Genomic DNA, 20,200 nt, shown 5'->3' with positions numbered 1-20,200 from the left:
GGAGAGATTGATTCTTCTATATACAGTCGCTCCTCCTATCCAGCTTCTTTCTGTTGCCATCTGCTCTCCACCCCCCTAGTGCTCTCCTGCCCCCCCCCCCCCTGCTCTTCACCCACCCCCGTGCTCTCCAGCCTTCCCCTGTGCTCTCCAGGCCCCCCATGTTCTCTGCCCCCTCCCCCGTGCTATTTCCCAGCCCCCCTCACCTCTGTCAGGATAGAGAGGGGGGAAGTGGCTGGTAAATATGTCATGGGCTGCTCGGTCTAAAATACCCAGGCCTATTTTTTGTCCTAGTCCAGGCCTGCATCCTTGTTGTGTAATAAAAACCTAGTAGGACCAAAGAGAGTAGTCTTCTGTATCAAGTGGTGTACTAGTCTAAATGATGCGTTAATGAGAGATTAGGGAGGGAGATGTAGTACTTTTCCTTGATGAGACAGAGCTTGGACTGTTAGTTATGTTATACTAACCTGATCCGAACCTCCTCTTCTGGGGTACCCAGTGGTACTCTTTGCTCCCCCTCTTCTGTGCCTGCCCCCATTGCATGCCCTTTGCCATTTGGGCAAACATGAGGGCAAGCTCCAAAGCCAGGCTGTGTGCATTTATAGAGACACACAGCATGGCTTGGCCCTGCCTCCTGCTCTCCGCTTACAGGATTTAAATGACAACAGCATGAGCCAATGGAGAGGAGAGACCAGAGTCAACTAGGCACAGTGAGTCTGGTAGGTGTTTAGGGGTAGATATGCTCTGTCGGCTCCTTTAAAAGAGCTATAACGCAACCAATGGATGCCGTCAATACCATAAGTCCTTTTCTACAGCTAACCTACTAACCTAAATGCTTACTTTTTATGGGATTGTCTGTTTGGGCAGCACGGTCCATAGCCGCAGCTATAAGGGGAAGAAGGAGGACGGTTAGCAACATGGGAACATTAGCAGAGAGAAAGATAAAGAGAGTTGTTTACTTACTGGCATTGGCAGAGAGGCACGAGGCATGTGGCAGTGACCAGTAATACCCTCCTATTCCTTTTGCATTGAACTGTATTGTAAATTTTATTGTAAAGCGCTGCATAAACTGTTGGCGCTATATAAATCCAGTATAAAGGATAATATTAATGACTCTTTTAATACTACTTAGATTGTAAGTGAACTTATTTCTCTTATTTTTTTAGATTCTAGAGCACTTTAGGATTGAAACAAACCGTATGATTGAGGTGGGAACAACCTTTAAGCTTATTCTTTTCCCATCCAAACCAATACAATTAACTCTACGGCCTCTGGATCACTCTGAAATACTGTGATAAAGTACCACTGTTTATGGACCTGAGGTTGCTAACCCAACATGCATCAAGACTGGATGGCCATAACAGCTAATAATGGAACTGATACATACAGTATAATATTCACTGTAGGAGATGTACTTGGTCAACTAAATATGATCCATATGATGCAAAAATGTATATAATTATAGACCATTAAAACCAGTATGCACATCATTTTTTTAAACAACAAATACTGTAATTGGTGTGGTGTCTCTTTAGGCTACATTCACACCTGAGCGTAGCGTTTTTCGCGCGTTTTTTACCGCGATTTTACCGCGATTTTTGCGGCGTTTTTTACCGCGATTTTACCGCGATTTTTACCGCGATTTTTGTGCAGGCGTTTTTAGATTCAATAGAGATCAATGGAAAACGCCTGTAATCTGCCCAAAAAGAAGCTCATGTACTTTTTTGAGCGTTGGGCGTTTTGTATACAGCTTCAAAACGCTCCGATGTGAACAGGGGCCATTGAAATGAATAGGATTTGTCTTGTTGGGCGTTTTGAGAGCTGATCCTAGAGCAGAAAAACGCCCCAAAAACGCCCCAAAACGCCTACATGTGAACGGAGCCTTAGGCCAGTGCTGGACCTAAGCCTAATGGTCCAGCAGTGTAAAAATGTTTTATATATATGGAGTAAACATCACGCTAAACAAACTGCTGCACAAAATTCCTGAATACAGAAAAAATATATGCAAAATCAATCCCAAACAAAACTTGCCTAAATAGTCATAGATTCAGTTCAGCATAGATACAAAAAATCAACTTTATGATGTATCCAAGTGAAGTATGTAACCATATAATGTTAAACAAATGTCCATATGATGTATTCTGTAAAATAAAAAGTAAGTGTCCATATATATATTTCTGAAAAAATAAAAAAGGCACATTTTGTTTGGGATTTATTTCTCTGTTAATTGACTAACAGTGCAATTTATTTTTCAATTTTAGTGTAAAATATATTGTATTCTGATAATTGTATGTGGTTAAAAACAATATTTTATATATGAATTCCATTTTTATCCCATGTGTCATTGTTCATATTAGCTCTATTTTTACATTAAGATCAAGTTGTTTAAAAGAAATGACAATAACAAGGGAACAATGGCAGTCAGGGCTACATTTACATTGACATGTGAAAGTATTCATACCCCTTGAGATTTTCCACATTTTGTCAAGTTACAACCAAAAACTTAAATGTATTTTATTGAGATTTAATGTGATCGACCAACACAAAGTGGCACATAATTGTGACGTGGAGGGAAAATGATAAATGGTTTTTCTCAATTTTTTACAAATTAATCTGTGAAAAGTGTGGCGTGCATTTGTATTCAGCCCCCTTTACTCTGATACTCCCAACTAAAATCTAGTTAAACCAATGAACCAATCTAGTGAGTGAACTTTTTGCCCATTCTTCTCTGCAAAAAAGCTCAACCTCTGTCAGTCTGGATGAAGAGCATCAGTGAACAGCAATTTTCAAGTCTTGGCACAGGTTCTCCATTGGATTTAGGTCTGGACTTTGACTGGGCCATTCTAACACATGAATATGCTTTGATCTAAATCATTCCATTGTAGCTCTGGCTGTATGTTTAGGGTCGTTGTCCTGCTGGAAGGTGAATCTCCGCCCCAGTCCCAAGTCTTTTGCAAACTCTAACAGGTTTTCTTCTAAGATTTCCCTGTATTTGGCTCCATCCATCTTCCCATCAACTCTGACCAGCTTCCCTGTCCCTGCTGAATAAAAGCATCCCCACAACATGATGCTGCTACCACCATGTTTTACAGTGGGAATGGTGTTTTCAGGGTGATGTGCGCTGTTAGTTTTCCGCAACACATATCATTTTGCTTTTAGGCCAAAAATTTCAATTTTAGTCTCCTCTGACCATAGTACCTTCTTCCACATGCTTGCTGACTGCAAACAGGACTTCTACCACTTTCTTTCAACAATGGCTTTCTTCTTGCCACTCTTCCATAAAGGCCAAATTTGTGGAGTGCACGGCTAATAGTTGTCCTGTGGACAAATTCTCCCACCTGAGCTGTGGATCTCTGCAGCTCCTCTGGAGGTACCATGGGCCTCTTGACTGCTTCTCTGATTAATGCTCTCCTTGCCCGGCCCATCAGTTTAGGTGGATAGCCATGTCTTGGTAGGTTTGCAGTTGTAAAAAAATTGGAATACATCCGCGCTAAATAGATATATGACAAGATAAACAAAATAGATCTTAAATAAAGCTGCCTGCAAAATCCAAAATTGACAATTGGTAAAAAGTATAAAAAAGTTCACATGCGGCGCTTGAAGTAAGGTGTCTTCTGCAATAAAGTGCGATTCAGCAATAAGATGTGATTCAACAATAAGGTGCAATTAGGCAATGAAGTACAAAACAACAGTATGGTGTGATTCAAACTGCTTACCAAATGCAAGGTAGTATAAAGTCTGTCATCAGAGATGTGAAGGCATCTTGGATAGTTCAGACATCTGTGAATCGACTCTTCATAAGTTGATGCATAAACAACAAAAAATAATCTCATAGTTTAGTATTAAGGTTTAGTATTGGGACCATAATAGCCAGAGAAACCACCACCAAGAAACAATATAAAAGCACCCGGCACCTCAGTGTGTCCTGACAAGCCTCTCACCAGACACACAGATTTTCTGAGCAGGTAATCTTTAACAGCCGAGACAGGTAGGATCTTCGTTCCACTGACTGGTTTGGGCTCTCCTCACAGACATCCACATAAGGTGCATACAGCCGAAGATGATATCAGGCAAAGTAGCAAGAAACCCAAAAGAAGAATCAGCTCATAGTGTAATAGAGTAAACCAATATGATATTTATTGTAGTAAATACATTTAAGACTGCAGCAAAGTGTTCAATCGAATCCGCGGTAGTAAAATCAGTAGCGTTTCCTAGGAACTGCAACTGACGCGTTTCGGCCAATCAGCCATCGTCTGAGGTTTGCAGTTGTGCCATGCTCTTTCCATTTACGGATGATAGAATGATGTTCAAAGCTTGGGATATTTTTTTTATAACCTAACCTCCCTGCTTTAAATTTCTCCACAATTTTATCCCTGACCTATCTGGTGTGTTTTTTGGCCTTCATGATGCTGTTTGTTCACTAAACTTCTCTAAAAACCACTGAGGGCTTCACAGAACAGTTGTATTTATACTGAGATTAAATTACACATATATTGACTCTATTTACTAATTAGGTGACTTCTGAAGGCAATTGGTTCAACTAGATTATAGTTAGGAGTATCAGAGTAGAGGGGGCTGAATACAAATGCACGCCACACTTTTCACATATTTATTTGTAAAAAATGTTGATAACCATTTATCATTTTCCTTCCATTTCACAATTATGTGCCAATTTGTTTTGGTCTATCACATGAAATCCCAATAAAATACATTTACGTTTTTGGTTGTAACGGCAAAATGTGGAAAATTCCTACTAAACACGATAGTGATCATTTAAAATATGTCTACCATTATGTCTGCTAGTGCTTACATAGTAGTCTTGCTGCAAGTTCATTGACAAAGAACAACATTCAAATGTTTTTAATAAGGCAGTGAAAAAATAAATGATGTGCAGTAACCCATATCCAGATCACTCATCATGTATTTGGAGAACTTAGCAGCATTATACATTACAGACTGGTTGCTATGAGTCAGGATAGACATAAGTGACCTGACTGCACTTATCAGGCATTTTCTGATCTCCTAACAAATGCTGACAAATGCCCTGGTGGTCTAAGGTGCTCATTATTGCTTGTTGGAAGGTGTCATTGTAATAGGTCTGATCCTTTACTTTTCTATGTAGAAAAGGACCACTGTTCTACATCACTGTTATTATGAGGGTTCCAGCAGTGCAATAATTGGCTCAAGGATGGATAGATGGCGTTCTCATGTGGGGAGATATCTGTCCATCTCTATGGCATCCCTTACTAGTACATTTTGGGACGTACTATACTCCATATTATGATGATAGGATTATTGGCTGCAATGCTCAGCACTCTCATGAGGTGTCAGTGTACTTTGTACACACATATATGGTAATGACTCTGTTGTAAGACCGCATTCACATTGATCCGACTTGGACCGCGACTTGTCAGCCTGACAAGTCGCGGTCCGTCACGCTCCCATTGTGTAGTACAGGAGCCGCTCTAATAGGAGCGACACAAGTCGCTCCGACTTAGAAAAAGGGTCCTGTACTACTTCGGGGCGACCTGGAGGTGACTTGCATAGACATTCATTTTATGAAGACCGTGCAAGTTGCGCCAAAGTAGCACTTCACAGGTCGCCCCCTAAGTCGGAGCGACCTAGTGTGAACCGGCACTTACTCAAAATGTGTTTTCAATTCCTGCAGTATTTGATACTATGTTGCAAGAAGTAGTTGCTAATGTTTAACTGTCCACTTGCTAATATATACAGTAAATGCAGCTGTACATTAGAATCATAGCAAAATAAATGCAAATAATAAAAAAAAGTAAACAGAAATAATGTAGTGTAAAGCATTGCATTTGAACTGTTTTATTAGGAACCTGGAAAACGTTTTAAAAAAAAAATAAACATTATAGGTTACACACACCAAGAAAAAAAATGATGCATTTCTGATAAGAATGTGATTATTATTTATCTGCATGGGGATTATGGATGGAATAATCGTAGTTACACAGGCAAAGGAAAATATTTAAACTTTTCCTAATGTAAGCAAGGGTGGAATAGCATAGATACACATCCTATGTAATGCATTTGACCTTTTTCTTTTATGGCATCCAAAGAGTTTATTTTGGTCCCATCTGATCAGGATATATTCTCCCAGTATTCCACAGGCTTGTCCAAATGTTGCACAGCAAACTTTAAACAAGCTTCAACTTGCTTTTTCTTCAGCAAAGAAGTTTTGCGTGGTGAGCGTGCATTCAGGCAATGGCAGTTGAGTGCATTACTTATTGTTTTCTTTGAAAAAATTGTACCTGCTAATTTCAGGTCTTTTTGAAGCTCTCCACAAGTGGTCCTTGGCTCTTGGACAACTCTTCTGATAATTCTTTTCACCCCTCTGTCAGAAATCTTGCGAGGAGCACCTGGTCATGGCCGGTTTATGGTGAAATTATGTTCTTTCTACTTCCAGATTATGGCCCCAACAGTGCTCACTGGAACATTCAGAGGTTTAGAAATCCTTCTGTAACCAATCAGAATGTTTCTTATGTGACACCTTGATAAAGAGACACCTTTTTATAGGCCATCAGTTGAGACTGAACCAACTGATATTAATTTGCACTGACAAGGTACAGGATTGCTTTCTAATTACTGATAGATATCAGCTGGTGTCTTGACTTTCCATGCCTTTTTGCACGTCCCTTTCTTCATGGGTTCAATCATTATTCCCTGTGTTATTCCAATTTTTTACCCATAACTTAACTTCTGAATTTATTTGTTTTTGGTTTCTTTGTATGTATGGATTGCATGGGTTGTTACCAACGTGGTGAAAAATTTCATATCAATAGCACCTTTAGAAGTATATTTACCTAGAAAAATGGTAACGTGTTCAATACCTATTTTACCTGCTGTATAGCCTTTTTCTGATCAGAATATTGGTATAAATGTTTTTCTACATGGGGATTATTGCTGGAATATTACGATTACACATTTAACCAGTTTCTGAGAGCAATATGGGTATACCGTATATATACTCGAGTATAAGCCGAGTTTTTCAGCATGTTTTTTCCTGCTGAAAAAGCCCCCCTCGGCTTATACTCGAGTCACTGGCTCACTTACTTTTTAAAAATGGAGCCGCCCGGCGCCAACATGTCACTGAGCATGCGCCGCATGCCTGGGAATAGCCGAATGTGTACGAGCTTTCCCGAGTACCGTTGGCGCATGCGCGGTGACGTGTTGGTGCCGGGCGGCGCCATTTTTAAATCGAAGGCGCCTCACCGACAGGTAAGTGAGACTACTCCGCAGCCCCTGCATTTCCTCATGCAGTGCTGTGGGCATGGTACAGGACATTCTCCTGTACCATGCCCACAGAACTTAATCTCCTGTGCCATGCCTGTACCTACTGTGCCATGCCTATACCATGACCTGTGCCATGCCTATATCATGACCTGTGCCATGCCTATACCATCTCCTGTACCATGACCTGTGACATGCCTGTACCATGACCTGTGCCATGCCTATACCATCACCTGTGCCATGCCTGTACCATCACCTGTGCAATGACCTGCGCCATGCCTTTACCATGATCTGTGCCGTGCCAGTACCATGACCTGTGCCATGCCTGTACCATGACCTGTGCCATCTCCTGTACCATGCCTGAACCATCTCCTGGACCATGCCCGCAGCCCCAATTTTGTGTCTCATGGTGGTCCAGTTGGGTCCAGTAGCTGCTGCATTTCCCACCCTTGGCTTATACTTGAGTCAATAAGTTTTCCCACTTTTTTTGTGGTAAAATTAGGGGCCTTGGCTTATATTCAGGTCGGCTTATACTCGAGTATATACGGTAATTATTTTTATCTATGGGGATTATGGGTGGAATATCAGAGTTACGCATATCAAGTAACTTATTTGATCTGTTGATGATATTAATACAGTCATTTCTTAATACATGGGATTACGGGGTGAAATATTATGTTTTTTTGACAAGAATATGCATATAATTATTGTTCTACATGGGGATTATAGATGGAATATTATGGTTACACTTAATAAGGAACATATCTGAAATGTTTTCAGATAAGAATATGGCTAACATTATTTTTCAACATTAAGATTTTGTGTGGAATATGATGGTTACAAATCCCACATAATATATTTGACCTGTTTCTGATAGCAATCACTTAGGAAACACTTAACAAGGAAGACATCTAACTGGTTTCTGATAAGGTGTTCCTTGGTATGTGTAATCATCGTATTCTACCCATTATCCCCATATATAAATAAATTATTGCCCATACTTGTATCTGAAACACATCAAATGTGTTGCTTGTCCTGTGTTACCATGTTATTGCACCGATAATCCCGATGTAGAAAAAGAAAATATACCCATATTCTTATCAGAAGCAGTTCAAATATGTTCTTTCCCATGTAAAATCATGATAATCCACCAATAATCCCCATGTAGAAAAATGATACCCATAAACTTTTCAGAAACAGGTTAAATATGTTCCTTGTTAAGTGTAAGCGTGATATTTCCCCCCGTAATCCCCAAATATAAAAGTATTTTTCCCATATTCTTGACAGAAACGGGTCAAATGTGTTACTTGGCATGTGCAATCATGATATTCCATCCATAATCCCCAATGTAGTACAATAAGTATACCCATTCTTCTATCAGAAAAATTACGTAGGATGTGTAACGATGATACCCCCCCCCCCCCCCCCCCCATAATCCCCTTGTAGATGTAGATGCAGTAAAGCATGCTTGTTATACTCACTGTGGAACCTAAGAGGTTAATTATCTGCATTGTGTAAAAAGTCTTCTCTGTTACTCCTCCTCTTCCACAGTCCCCAATCTATCTGCTGATAGCAAAGAGGCTAGGGACAAGCTGCACATGCTCAGTTTGGTGTGTATTGCTAGAGAGGTTTTTTTTTCTTGGTAGAGTGCATGTGATCAGCACAGGGCCAATCAGCAATGTCCAGACAGAGGGTCAGGGGTCCCACAGCCTGATAGGACAGTCAGAGCAGAATGAAAACTCCCCCTACAAGCTTTAACCAGACACTGATAGAAGTCACAAAACTGCTCTGATGAGAACATTTATTTAGTTTATATTTACTAAAACTATTGCATTTCCATGTTCTGTGTACTGTGGGAGACCAGATATAGTGAATGCAGGGCCCTGGGTTTAATAGCACTAACACTTACTAACACTATTCCACCAATAATCCCCATGTAGAAAATCATTATATGCATACTCTTATCAGAAATAGGTTAAACATGTTCCTTATTAAGTTTAACCATGATATTCTATCCATAATTCCAATAAGGAATAATGATTGTAACCATATTAGAAACAGGTCAAATGTATTACATAGAATGTGTATCCATAATATTACACCCTTAATCTCCATGTACAAAAATAATTATACAAATAATCTTTTCAGAAACAGGGTAAAAATGTTTTTTGTAAAGTGTAACAATAACATTCCCCCATAGGCGTATCATGAAATAAGTGGACCTGTGTGCAAAGTCAAAAGTGGGCCCTGATAAAAATAACAATGCGGCATGCGGGAAAAAAAAGTGGGCGTGGAATAAATTATGCTGAAAATGGAGCGTGGTTTTAAGGTGTGGTTAAATAAAGTCTGAGATGACTTACATATTGCAGAATGTGGTATTATTAAGTAGAGAATGTACAGTGCAGAGTGTATGGCAGTGGGTAGTATGTGCAAGAGAAAAGTGCGGAGTGTATTGCGGTGGGTAGTATGTGCAGGAGAGGAGTGCAGTGTTTATGGTGGTGGGTAGTATGTGCAGACGAGAAGTGCGGAATATATGGCAGTGGGTAGGATGTGCAGGATGGTGTCAGTGGAGAGTTCTTTATTTTTATTATTTTATATTTTTTACAATTTATTTTTTATTCTTCTTTTTCAGTTTTCAAAATGCTTTTTGGGAACCAGTGGATGGTGTCAGTAGGGTAGTAAACTGTCAGTAGAGCAACAGACAGTGTCCAAAGTTTTGCATTTAAATTTTTTTATTTTTAATTATTTCTTTAAGTAATTTTTACAATTTTTTTCACAATGCTTTGGGGGGACAGTGTCAAGGCAGTGGATGGTGTCAGTAGTTTTTTTTTTAATTCATTTTTTTTACAGTGCTTTAGGAAGGGGGGCCGTGGATGGTGTCAGTAGTGCAGTGAGGTGGACGGTGTCAGTAGAGCAGTGGACAGTGTCAGTAGTTTTTTAGTTATTTATTTTTTACATATTTATTTATTTTTACGATTTCATTTTTTCACAATTATTTTTTGGGGAGAGGGGGTTGTGGCAGTGGATCATATCAGTAGTGCAGTGGACAGTGTCAATAGTTTTTTTATTTACATTTTTTTTTCTTTTTTTATTACTTTTATACATTTTTTTTCAATGCTCTTTTTTGGGGGGGGGGGGGGTTGGTGTCAGTAGTTTTCTTTTTTATTTTAATTTTTTATTATTTTTTTTACATTTTAATTTTTCAAATGTTTATTCCAATCCTTTTTTTTTATTCCCTGTTGATGGGCTTTGGCGAGATATCAGGAGTCTAAACAGATAAGACAGAGAATGGGACTGAGGACACAGATTCCTCAGTCCCTTTCTCTGTAGCCTCAGCTGCACTGAAGATAAGTGGAAAGGAGACATAGACTCCTGTTCATTCATTAACTGAAACAGAGTAAAAACAGTTCATGATGTTTTAATTATGAATGGACAGAGCCAGTGACCATTTAGAAATGGAAGGGGCCAGCAATTTATCACATTTACTGGTCCCCTCCTTTGCTCTCCATCCTGACAGATCAGGACCTGGGGGGGGGGGGGGGGGGTGTGGAGGATTACACAGGGGTGTCAGAAGAACATGGAGGGAAATTGGAGGAACATGAAGGGGAGCTTAGGACGAACAGATCTTAGGATCACAAAGGTAAATCTGATGGACAGTGGGGGGTGAACGGTGCAGAGGTGGGGGCAGTTACAAGCACCTATCTCCTTGTATGGCTTTCAGTGAAGCAGCTGACAGCCACGGGAGGGAGAGGAGGAGAAGCTGCTTTCAGCTGCTTCATTGAAAGCCATACAGGGAGATCGGTGCTTGTAAGTGCCCCCACCTCTGCACTGTTCACCCCCCACTGTCAGATTTCTTCAATCTATGTTTCATCATCCATGGTTGCAGGATGGGTCGGACCACAGAGGGCTTTCTAACTGTCCCCACCATTGCTCCGATCACCCCACGCTGTCAGATTTCACCTTCCAAGTTTCATCATCCATGGATGCAGGGTGGGTCGAACCACAAGTGGGCCCATGTGCAGTGAACACCCTGCACCCATGGAGGATACCCCACTGCATTTCCCCTATAATTCCGATGTAGAAAAATAATTATATGCATAGTCCTTTCAGAAATAGGTTAGATATGTCCCTTGGAATATAAAGCAAAAAGCAGCGCTACATATGATAAACAATTATAAAAAGTGGAAATAATCATCACATTTTACAAAGGTTCTACAAATGTAAAAAAAATAATAATTCATAGATGAATAAGGTGCACAAATGTTAACCATCATAAAGTGCAAAGATGCAATCAATGTGAAACATCAAAGCCAATATGGCAAGCAAGCTAATATGGCAAGCAACTATTCATCCACTAATAAAGTGCAAAGAACAGGGCCAGGCCCTACAATGGGTCTCAGTGGGTCCATTGGACCCAGGCGGCAACTAGGGAGGGGGAGCACCAGGACCATATTTACACGGGTCCTTGGTCCCTGTCACTGTTTTGGCACCGGTCCGCGCCTCGAGATGCCACTGTCATTGAGGCAGCAGTAGTCCACAGAAAGCAGGGGGTGGCCACAATGAGAGTGAGTGGAGCTGTCAAAATGAAGCACCGATGCCGGGGTGGGCGGGCCGATGTGGGCCCCAGCCCCTTTGTCCCATTTACTTTATAGGCAAACAGCCGCTGGTCAGGAAGGAAGGTGGCAGAGGGCGGGATCGATTGTATCTACTCTATGTGCCTCCACAGCGGTGTATACTAAACTTGAATTATACAGCGCTGTGGGTGCACATAGGGGTTGTTACAAATGGTCCTGCCCCCTGCCACCTTCCTCCTCGGCCAGCACTGTATACACACCGCCGATTACGGCTGGAACAAAGGGGCGGAGATCCGCATACCAGCCCCACTCATCCCTGACATCACTGCTTCAATTTGACAGCTCCAATCACTCTCATTGCAGCCACTCCTGGCTTGCCCACCAATCCCTGGCTGTGTTGGATAGATGATACACTTCTGCATGTCCTGCTCGGCTGCACTAATTTATGTTCCAACTAATGCCGCCATTGTTCTCTGAGCTCCTGTATGCTGCTAATCAGGATTTTACAATAAGTGTGCAATGTTTAACTAATTAGTGTCTTTGCAGTTTAACTAATTCCTGAACCTTGCACCATGTACAACGCATTCCTGAACCTTGCGCCCCGCACAACGCATTCCTGAACCTTGCACCCCGTACAACACACTCCTAAACCTTGCACCCCGTACAAGGCACTCCTGAACCTTGCATCCAATTCAATGCACTCCTGAACCTGTAATGTTCCGGTACCTTTGGTACCCTAAATTACTCTTTTCACAAGTGTATGCACCCCACCATTCTCTTTTGGAAAGGTGCACATACACCTTTAAGACTGAAGCTGTCATCACTCAGCGCCGGACTAGATGGCTATTTAAAGCGCCGGTTCTCCCTTACATGTGTTCGTTCAAACACCCTTACCTGGATGCTAACTTGGCTTGAAGCTTTCGTGCTTGCAAACATACCTCACTGACGGAACCTCGCTGCGCTGATCCCTGCATCCCGCTTCTGGATCATCCGCTCCTCCTGAACCAACCTTCGGCTGTATTGCTATTAGTGCTAAGTACCCCGCAGGGGAACCCTCTATAAACTTATACTAAGCTTACACTATCTAGCTCTGCATAGTAAAGACTATTTATCACATCTGCATATCTAGATTGCTAGCTCTTAGGACTACTGCTACTTATTCCTGCACTGGGTTGATCACTCTTGTATGTCCACCTGCTACTCTGTCATCTGCTACCATACATGATTGCTAAACCTACCTGCATCCATCTGCTACTGTCTTACCTTCAAGTGTCTGTCACCTACCACCTCCACTCAACCTGTCTCTTAAATCTTCATCACTGTGTTACTACATACATAAAGTCACTCTAGGAACCAGCTTGTTGAGTGTGTGTATTTACTAGCTGAATTAAGACCTTCCACACATGATGAGTCATTGAGGTTGGGAATGGTATCTCAGCATCTCTCTTACATGACTACTGAAGTGGAATATTTCTGCAGCTGAAAATCCACACCATACATGAAACGCAGGAGCGTTACAGATTGAACGAACCTACAAATGGATTCAGCAGAAATAACCACTCAGGTGACACAATTAAAACAGCAAGTAACTGCGTTAATACACGCACTTGCTGAATTAAAAGAAGACAATCAGGCTCTGTCGCAGCAGGTAATTAGACTGACACAACTTACCTCTGCTCAGTCCCCTGAACCCAAGATAAATCCCCCTTTGGTATTTACAGGCGATCGCAAAAAATTTCGCGAATTTAAAAACGCATGTGAGTTACTTTTTTTGCTAAAACCTCGTACCTACCTTACTGATCACATTAAGGTTTGTACTATTATTTCTTACCTAACAGGCGATCCTCGAGCCTGGGCAGACTCTCTTTTTGAGAAAAACGACCAGCTTCTCAACTCCTACGCCTTGTTCCTAGCAGAACTCACTAGCCTATATGATGACCCCAATAGGCAGAGTACTGCCGATCTTCAATTAAGATCCTTGAAACAAGGAAGGAGGCCTGTAGAAGACTTTGTTGCAGAATTCAAGAGATGGACCCTTGATTCAGAATGGAATGATGCATCTCTGAAAACCCAATTTAGGCTTGGCCTATCAGAAGCCGTTAAGGACGAGCTCGCCCGAGCGGATCTACCAAAAACCCTGGATGCATTAATACAACTCAGTATTACCATAGATAGAAGACTACGAGAAAGAAAGGCTGAGAAAATGGGAATTCCATTATCCGTTTCCTCCCGGATTCCGGCCGTTAACCCCGTTCCTATGGAGGTAGGAACCATACGCCCACCGCTATCAACTATGGAAAAAGCCAAAAGACGATATGAAAATCTCTGCTTGTACTGTGCATCCCCGGAATCACAAGATAAATGTCTGTCCCCTAGTCAACAAAAAGAAGGGTGAGTGTTCACATGTCCTCCTAGGGGGATTGACAACTTCATTCACTAACCCTTACATTTTTGTTTGTTTGACACTACAGTGGGACCAGAACAGGATTACTACTAAGGCCATGATTGACACAGGATCTTGTGGAAATTATATTGATATATGTTTTGCTGCTTCAAATAAAATTCCTATTATTTCTAAACTTAAACCTGTCTCAGTAAGTCTTATTACCGGTGTTCCATTATCCTCTGGTCCAATCACCGATCAGACACAAGCACTTCTAGTCACTATTAACGAGTCTCATAGGGAGACTACTACCTTCGATTTAATACCTTCACCCCACTTTCCCATTGTGTTGGGACTTCCCTGGTTACACACACACCAACCAACCATAGATTGGAAGGAACGGTCCTTGGCCTTCCTCTCTTGCTATTGCGAGGATACGTGTAACCTCCCGTCTTCCGGGAAGATTCTGTCTATGGTGACAGATGAGATTGCACCACTATGTTATCAGGATCTTTCTGAGGTTTTTCTTGAGAAAAATGCTCAAGCATTACCTCCTCATCGAGACTATGATTGTAGCATTGATCTACTCCCAAATAGCAAATTGCTGTTCGGTCATGTTTATCCTCTTTCACAGGATGAACTTTCCCATCTCAAAACCTATTTGGATGAGAATTTGGAAAAAGGTTTTATTAGACCTTCCACTTCTTCCACAGCAGCAGGACTCTTTTTTGTTCGCAATAAGGACTCAAGTCTCAGACCTATCAACGACTACAGGAAATTGAATGCTATCACAATAAAAGATCGCTATCCTCTACCGCTTATCCCTGAGCTCATTGAGCAGGTGCGTGGAGCTACCTATTTTTCAAAATTGGACCTGAAAGGAGCATACAATCTCATTCGAATCCGTGATGGTGACGAGTGGAAGACTGCATTCAGAACCAGATACGGATTGTTCGAATATCTTGTGATGCCATTCGGGCTATGCAACGCCCCTGCAGTTTTCCAACGATTTATATACGATATTTTTAAAGACTTACTAGATGTCTGTGTTGTGGTATATCTGGGCTATATACTTATATATTCACGATCCCTGTCTGAACACATAAGACATGTAAGACTTGTACTATCGAGATTGCTCGCACATAACCTTTATGTGAAACTGAAGAAATGCTTGTTTCATAAAGACGAGGTACTCTTTCTAGGCTACATCATATCCAAAACAGGAATCGAGATGGACATGAGTAAAATATCCTGCATTCAGGATTGGCCTACACCAACCACACGCAAGGCGCTACAGCGATTCCTGGGATTTTCAAATTTCTACAGGAAGTTCATTAAAAACTTTTCTGCTATTGTGAGACCCCTCACACAGCTCACTAGCATAAAAAAAACATTCAAATGGTCAGAAGAAGCCAGTAAAGCTTTTCACTTGTTAAAGACAAGGTTTACTTCCGCTCCCATATTACGCCATCCAGACCCATCCCTCCAATACATTCTGGAGGTAGATGCGTCAAACATGGCAGTAGGAGCAATACTCTCCCAACGACCAACCCACACTTCACCACTTCATCCAGTCGCCTTTTTTTCTAAATCCCTAAGCAGTCCCGAGATAAATTACCCCGTGGGTGAAAAGGAACTGCTTGCTATAAAATTGGCTCTGGAGAATTGGCGACATTTACTCGAAGGCACCCAATTACCAATACTTATATACACGGACCATAAAAACCTCCAATATCTTCAGACTAGCAAAAGTCTCTCGCACCGACAGGTACGATGGTCACTATTCTTTCTAAGGTTTAACTTCCTAGTGACTTACACACCTGCAGATAAAAACAAAAAGGCGGATGCACTATCACGACTAACTGAAGAAAACTACTTTGAAATCCCTTCCGTTCCTATAATACCTCACAAACGCATTATTGGAGTTGTCCGTTCCTTGAAGGAAGAGGTTTTGCATGGTATAAGTTTGGATTCACCCCCACCACAACTAAATACTGATGCAGAAGGCTTCCTCTACTACAACGACAAACTTTACATACCACCTACCCTACGCACCAAGATCTTGGAATTATCTCATGATGTGCCTATGGCAGGACATATGGGTATGACAAAGACTCTTAATTTGATTTCCCGGCAATTCTGGTGGCCTGACATGAAAACATCTATACAAAAATTCGTCTCTTCATGCAATGTCTGTGCCAGGTCCAAAATTGACACTACGAGACCATCCGGTCTACTATGCAGTCTACCAATACCCCAAACTCCATGGGAAGTTTTGTCCTTGGACTTCATCGTAGAATTGCCTCTTTCCAAAGGATTTAATACCATCTTGGTGTCAGTGGACCATCTGACAAAGATGGCACATTTCATTGCTATTCGCAGACTACCTTCGTCCAAACAAACGGCAGAACTCCTGATGAAACATGTCTTTAGATTACATGGTATCCCAAATACTCTTCTGTCTGACCGTGGATCCCAATTTATTTCTAAGTTCTGGCAAGAACTATGTCACATACTACGGATCGAGCGGAAGCTCACTTCTCCTTACCATCCGCAGACCAACGGACAGACTGAAAGAGTCAACCAATGCATCGAGCAGTATTTACGTTGTTACACTTCTTACCAACAGGATGATTGGGTGGATCTTCTCCCTCTGGCAGAATTTGCCTACAACAACGCAACCCACAGTACAACCAAGCAGAGTCCGTTCTACTTGAACTATGGGTTTCATCCCTCTATTCTTCCACCACGCATCCTTCCTTCAAACAACCCAGTAGCCTCAGACTATCTTACCCAAATAAAGGATTCTCTGGGTTTATTAAATACTACGATTGCACACGCTCACAGTCAACAAAAGAAGTACTATGATCTTCGCAGAAGACCTTCTCCACAGTACACTATCGGGGACCTCGTTTGGCTCTCAACAAAAAATTTAAGACTGAAGATCCCTAGCAAAAAGCTTGGACCTCTGTTCTTGGGACCTTTCCCAATCAAAAAACTTATTGGAAAAGCTGCAGTACAGCTTACATTGCCAATAGACCTAAAAATCCATCCCATTTTCCATGTGTCGCTACTGAAGTCCCATGTTCCGGACCACGGAATAAGGCCTAATATTCCACCTCCGCCTCCTGTACAAGTCGAAGGTGGAGAAGAATACGAGATAAAAGAGATTCTGGATTCTCGTATCTACAGAAGAAGACTTCAGTACTTGGTTAGATGGAAGAACTATGGGCCCCAAGACGACACCTGGCTAAACACCTCTGAAATACATGCCCCTAGATTAATCCGCAATTTTCATGCGAGATACCCAGACAAACCAGCTCCAGAGGCCTTCAGGAGCCGGCCTTAAGGAGGGGGTATTGTAATGTTCCGGTACCTTTGGTACCCTAAATTACTCTTTTCACAAGTGTATGCGCCCCACCATTCTCTTTTGGAAAGGTGCGCATACACCTTTAAGACTGAAGCTGTCATCACTCAGCGCCGGACTAGATGGCTATTTAAAGCGCAGGTTCTCACTCACATGTGTTCGTTCAAACACCCTTACCTGGATGCTAACTTGGCTTGAAGCTTTCGTGCTTGCAAGCATACCTCACTGACGGAACCTCGCTGCGCTGATCCCTGCATCCCGCTTCTGGATCATCCGCTCCTCCTGAACCAACCTTCGGCTGTATTGCTATTAGTGCTAAGTACCCCGCAGGGGAACCCTCTATAAACTTATACTAAGCTTACACTATCTAGCTCTGCATAGTAAAGACTATTTATCACATCTGCATATCTAGATTGCTAGCTCTTAGGACTACTGCTACTTATTCCTGCACTGGGTTGATCACTCTTGTACCTGCTACTCTGTCATCTGCTACCATACATGATTGCTAAACCTACCTGCATCCATCTGCTACTGTCTTACCTTCAAGTGTCTGTCACCTACCACCTCCACTCAACCTGTCTCTTAAATCTTCATCACTGTGTTACTACATACATAAAGTCACTCTAGGAACCAGCTTGTTGAGTGTGTGTATTTACTAGCTGAATTAAGACCTTCCACACATGATGAGTCATTGAGGTTGGGAATGGTATCTCAGCATCTCTCTTACATGACTACTGAAGTGGAATATTTCTGCAGCTGAAAATCCACACCATACATGAAACGCAGGAGCGTTACAGAACCTTGCACCACTTACAAAGCACTCCTGAACCTTGCACCCTGTAAAATGCATTCCTGAACCTTGCACCCCCTACAATGCACTCCTGAACCTTGCCCTCTGTACGTAACGCATTCCTGAACCTTGTACTCGGTACAACCTTGGGGGGGGGGCTGTGTAATGCAAAAGAGGTACAGAGGTGTGGGGAGGTGACTGTGTGATGTAAAGGTGTGTGTGAGGGGCTGTGTAATGCAAGAGTGGTCCAGAGGTGTGTGTGTTGGGCTGTGTAATGCAAAAGGGGTCCAGAGGTGTAGGGGGGGCGCAGGGGGGGCACTGTGTAATGTAAAGGGGTCCGAAGGTGTGGGGGGGGGGGCTGTGTAATGTAAAGGGGTCCAGAGGTGTCTCCCTATCAAAATGCTCTAATTGGTGTGTTACACTCACCTTTTATCCAGCGCCGTGTAAGGCTCCCTGGAGCTGATCTTTACACCCCCATCTGATGTCTAAAAGGGACGTCATGTGATCAAATTTACCTTCGGGGTCAAGCCCCTGGTCTTTTTCCTACCTAGCAATATCCTTACAGGTAGGTATTTCTCCCCAATCATGTGTGCAATTAAACTGACTGCCTGTGGATTGTCTGATGAGGCTGCAATGATGGACACTGTTAGGTTGCACTGGTGGGCACTGAAGAGTTGGCATTGATGGACACTGATAGGCTGCAATGGTGGGCACTGAGGAGGTGGCATTGATGGACACTGATAAGCTGCACTGGTGGGCACTGAGGAGGTGGCACTGATGGACACTGATTGGCACTAATAGGCTGCACTGGTGGACACTGATGAGGGGGCACTGATGGACACTGATAGGCTGCACTGGTGGGCACTAACGAGGTGGCACTGATGGGCACTGATGGGCTGCACTGGTGGGCACTGATGAGGTGGTACTGATAGACACTAATAGGCTGCACTGATGGACTCTGATGAGGTGGCACTGATGGACACTGATAGGCAGCACTCATGAGGTGGCACTGATGGACACTGATAGGCTACACTGGTGGGCACTGATAGCCTGTACTGGTGGGCACTGATGAGGTGGCACTGATGGACACTGGTAGGGTGCACTAGTGGGCACTGATGAGGTGGCACTGAGGAGCATGGGCAGGCTGCACGGATGGGCACTGATGAGGTGGCACTGATGGACACTGATAAGCTGCACTGATGAGGTGGCACTGATGAACACAGCTAAGCTGCACTGGTGGGCACTGATGAGGGGGCACAGGTGGGCACTGATAGGTGGCACTGATAGACACTGGATGGCTGCACTGATGGGCACTAAGGAGGCTACACTGGTGGGCACAATTAGGGTGCACTGATGAGGCTCCACTGATTAGACTGCACTTATGGGCACTGATGAGGCTGCACTGATTAGACTGCAACGATGGACACTGATTAGACTGCAATGATGGGCACTGATGATGCTGCACTGATTAGACTGCACTGGTGGGCACTAATAGGCTGCACTAATGGGCACTGATGAGGCTTCACTGATTGGACCGCACGGATGAGGCTGCACTGATAAGGTGGCATTGATGGGCACTGATATGCAGCACTAATAGTTGGCACTAATGGGGCCTGATATGCTACACTGATGTACACAGATATGCTGCACTGATGGGGCTGCACTGATTATCAGTGCAAATGTCCCCTGTCACAGAAAAGCAGCTTATTGGCTTCCCTTTCCTTAGACAGTGACAGCGCTGATGAAAGTAAATGCTGGTAACTGACATATGTTTACATGTGATCAGCTGTGATTGGACACATTGTCCAAGGGAGGTCATCAAGGGGTAATAGTTC

The 20,200-nt window shown here is 42.7% G+C and overlaps 1 protein-coding gene across 1 annotated transcript in view; it reads left to right on the top strand.

The window, feature by feature from the left end:
* Positions 1–1,498, top strand: part of CYP11A1 (cytochrome P450 family 11 subfamily A member 1) — a 52,564-nt gene extending 51,066 nt beyond the window's left edge. Inside the window, exon 9 of the mRNA XM_082254940.1 lies at positions 1,164–1,498. Coding sequence (XP_082111066.1) covers positions 1,164–1,292 — 129 coding nt within the window. The 3' untranslated portion in view covers positions 1,293–1,498. The remainder of the gene's footprint in view (positions 1–1,163) is intronic.
* Positions 1,499–20,200: the final 18,702 nt, after the last annotated feature.

This window comes from Pelophylax lessonae (assembly GCF_965119305.1).
Source record: "Pelophylax lessonae genome assembly, chromosome: 4".
Lineage (NCBI taxonomy): Eukaryota > Metazoa > Chordata > Amphibia > Anura > Ranidae > Pelophylax > Pelophylax lessonae.
Note: the sequence above shows the minus strand (reverse complement) of the source record. Positions and strands in the feature narration are given on the sequence as shown.